The 3,893-nt window shown below is 56.6% G+C and overlaps 1 protein-coding gene across 2 annotated transcripts in view; it reads right to left on the minus strand.

Moving 5' to 3' along the window:
• Positions 1–3,893, minus strand: part of KDELR3 (KDEL (Lys-Asp-Glu-Leu) endoplasmic reticulum protein retention receptor 3) — a 21,408-nt gene extending 17,515 nt beyond the window's left edge. For both annotated transcript variants that reach the window (XM_011978861.1, XM_011978860.1), the window contains exon 1: positions 3,652–3,893. In XM_011978861.1, coding sequence (XP_011834251.1) covers positions 3,652–3,742 — 91 coding nt within the window. In that variant the 5' untranslated portion in view covers positions 3,743–3,893. The remainder of the gene's footprint in view (positions 1–3,651) is intronic.

Below are 3,893 nucleotides of genomic sequence, written 5' to 3' on the forward strand. Positions count from 1 at the left end.
TTTTCTTTTTTTGTGAGACAGGGTCTCACTTTGTCACCCAGGCTGGAGTACAGTGACACAATCACAGATCACTGCAGCCTCAACCTCCCCAGGCTCGGATGACTGTCCTACCTTAGCCTCCTCAGTAGCTGGGATTACAGGCAAATGCTACCATGCCCGGTTAATTTTTATATTTTTTCTAGAGACAAGATTTTTGCCATGTTGCCCAGGCTCGTCTCAAATTCCTGGGCTCAGGTGATCCTCCTCCTTCCCAAAGTGCTGGGATTACATGCGTGAGCCACTGCACCCAGCCTGGGGGAACATTTTTAATGAGCAAGAAGGAACACCCCTGAAGTCCCTAACATTCTGGAGAATGTGCTGGCTTGAGGGCGAGCCTGGGTCTCACATCTCACCTGCCAAACAGCCCCTCATGCAGAGTGGCAGGACTGAGGTGAGGAATACACAACGCTCAGTGAGAATCTGAGTCCCTTTGGGGGGTCTGGCTCGCGTGCACATGCACTTGCCAGGGTGAGGGGGACAGTGGGGCTGGCAGTGGGTAATGAACCCCACTGGGGGAGGCCATACTGACCCGAGGCCAGCTCTGGGATGGCCTGATGTTCATCTCACTGAGCCCTCACACAGACTTTGCCAGAGAAGCCCTTGGCCCCACGTAGGACAGTCTGGGAGGTAGCCCTAGTAGGGGATGCTTGGCCACCTGCATGGGCCTTCCCCTACCCCTCTTTTCTCTTCATCCTCAGCCTGCCAGCCTCTTGGGTTTCACTCACATTTTCCTTAGCGCTTTGGGAACCCTGGTGATCTTTTGTTTTGTTTTGTTTTGTTTGTTTGTTTGAGACAGAGTTTCTCTTTTGTTACCCAGACTGGAGTGCAATGGCGTGATCTCAGCTCACTGCAGCCTCTGCCTCCCAGGTTCAAGCGATTCTCCTGCCTCAGCCTCACGAGTAGCTGGGATTACAGGCACCCATCACTATACCCAGCTAATTTTTTGTATTTTTAGTAGAGACAGGGTTTTGCCATGTGCCAGGCTGGTCTTGAACTCCTGACCTCAGGTAATCCACCTGCCTTGGCCTCCCAAAGTGCTGGGATTACAGGTGTGAGTCACCGCGCCCAGCCCTCTGGTGATCTTGAGCACAATAGTTTTCATACTTTTGAAAACAATCATTTCCACCAGGAAGCTGCACATGGAGACCCGGGACACAGAGGACAATGTGAGCCTGGACTGGCCAGAGTCCCTCCGGGGTCCACTGAGCACAGGTGGACCCCACTGCCGGGGCAGCCCTCACTCCCATTTGACAAATGGGAAAACAGAGTCCCCGGGTCACACAGCAAGTCAAGGAGAGGAGCAAGAGTGAAGCTCAAGTCTCTGGCCTTTGGGACTGGCTCTGTTGAGGTCACCCCAGGCCCTGCCTCCATCCAGGCACCTCACCTCTGATTTCTCTCTGCGCACGCACAGGCCCATCCCTGCCACCCAGCTGCCCTTTTTTTGTTCCCATAGTATTCACTATGGCCTCTAACAAACCATGTCATTTGCTCAGTTTCCTAGGACTATTGTTTATCGATGGCTTCCTACCACTAGAAAGTCAGCTCCACCATTTGGCCGGGCATGGTGGCTCACACCTGTAACTTGAGCCCAGGAGTTCGAGACCAGCCTGGCCAATTTTAGTAGAGAGGCGAAACCCCGTCTCTACTAAAAATACAAAAATTAGCTGAGTGTGGTGGCGGGCATCTGTAATCCCAGCTACTCGGGAGGCTGAGGCAGGAGAATAGCTTGAACCCGGGAGGCAGATGTTGCAGTGAGCCGAGATTGCGCCACTGCACTCCAGCCTAGGGGATAGAACAAAACTCGGTCTCAAAAAAAAAGGTGGGTGCAGTGGCTCACGCCTATAATCCCAGCAATCTGAGAAGCCGAGGTGGGCGAATCACCTAAGGTCAAGAGTTCAAGACCAGCCTGGCCAACATGGTGAAACCCCGTCTCTACTAAAAATACAAAAATTAGCCGGGTGTGGTGGTGGGTCCCTGTAATTCCAACTACTCAGGAGGCTGAGGCAGGAGAATCGCTTGAACCTGGGAGGTGGAGGTTGCAGTGAGCCAAGATCGCGCCACAGCACTTCAGCTTCAGGGACAAAGCAAAACTCTGTCTCAAAAAAAATAAAAATAAAAAATAAAAGAAAGTCAACTCCACCAGGGCTGGGCCTCTGCTGTCCGGGCTGTATTCCAGGTGCCCAGCAGTGTCTGGCAGACAGCGGCCAGGTACCAGTGTCCCTTCTTGGTTATGGTTGCTCACTCCGTTCGGCCCTCAGCGAAAGTGCAGGGATAGGTCAGAGCTGATTCTCCCCTCACCAGGGCCTGCTGCTCCGGGTCCCCCACTCAGCATTCCTGGCCACCTCCCCTGAGGAAGAACCTGAAGAGACACCATCTCTGTACCTGTCTCTCCAGAGACCCCAAACCCAAATGGCCTCCAGGCCTAGAACCACTTCCTCCGCATCCTACTATTGTTCATGTCTGCACCGACCCCCACCCTGCCAGGCCTCCCCCAGCTCTCTGTGCCTTCTCTCTCAAAGCTTCCAAAGCGACCTGCTTCAGGCCCCCTTCCAGGCCCCTTTCCTGCTCCCAAACCGTGAAGGCTCCCCAGACCCAACTCCCTGGCCTGACAGAAAAGGCCCTTTCACATCTGGACCAGCCTCCCTCCTTTACTCATCTCCCTCCAGACCACCTCAAATCTGGCTGCCCACCCTTCCGGGGGGATGCCCGGTGCTTGGTGACCTCCGTGCCTCTGCATCCCTAGAGCCCTCCACAGCACACACTTCCTGGATGGACACCTGCTCGTCCTCCAGGACCAGCACCGAGCTGCTTCTTCCACAGGGCCTTGCGGGCCCACTCTCGGCCTCCTCAGCCGCGTGAGGAGCCTGAGTTCATTCCTGCATCCGCACACCCAGTGCCAGGCACAGGGCAGGCACCACGAGGACACCGGTGGACAAAGATGGCTGCAGGAGGCTCTGGCAGCCTTTGGTGGCTCTGGATCTGTTTGGCGACCGTGGGTCCAGCCTCAACGTTTCTCCAAAGTCCCAGCAGGGCAGCCAGAATGCAAACAGGGTACCCCTCCAGCCCTCCCCGGCTTCCGTTCAGGGGCCGCTCCACACCCACCTAAGCCAGGCTGGTGCCCTCCTGCCACATCACAGCCACCGATACCACACATGCAGGCAGGAGAGGGACGAGGGCTCAGTGTGGGGGGGGGTGGGGGGGGTCTGGGAAGGGGCAGGAAAGAGAAGACCTTGAGAATCATGGGCCGTTTCCTGAGTGCATACCAGCTTCTCCCCTCAATCGAGGGTGGAGGGAACAATGGGTGTAACTGGTGGGAGGGAGGGGTTGTGACCTCCCTCATACCCCTCCTCTTCCAACCATCAGTGACACTGCCAACCTGAGGGGGCGTCTGTGCAGGAACAAACCCACCCTCCTCCCATCATCTCGAGGGGTCCTCCTTTGATTTTATACAACTTTACATTATTTTTGGAAGTGGAGCTCTGCAAAGTTTCAAGGATTCCCATGCCGGAGTCCCCACCCTGAGCAGACACCGTGGAGCGCCCTACCCTGCACGCAGGGGCATGAGGCTGGCCAGAGAGGGGGTCCCGCACCTCCCTGCCCGGCGTCCCTCACCCGTGCAGCACTTGGACCTCCAGATCTTCCCCAGCAGCAAGATCATGGCCAGGAGGTGGCTCAGGTCGCCGAGGATTCGGAACACGTTCATGGTCCGGCCCGTCGGTCGTGCGCCCGCGCCCAGCAAACTTCTAGGAAACTTTCTAGCGGGCAGGGCGGCTGCCACGTCCCCGGCCCTGGTCTCTAGGTGCCCTAGAGCCCTGCCTGCGCCTCACAGCTCCGCGTTCGCACCCGCCGTGCCG

The sequence above is a fragment of the Mandrillus leucophaeus genome, unplaced genomic scaffold (assembly GCF_000951045.1).
Source record: "Mandrillus leucophaeus isolate KB7577 unplaced genomic scaffold, Mleu.le_1.0 Scaffold2, whole genome shotgun sequence".
In the NCBI taxonomy this organism is placed as follows: Eukaryota; Metazoa; Chordata; class Mammalia; order Primates; family Cercopithecidae; genus Mandrillus; species Mandrillus leucophaeus.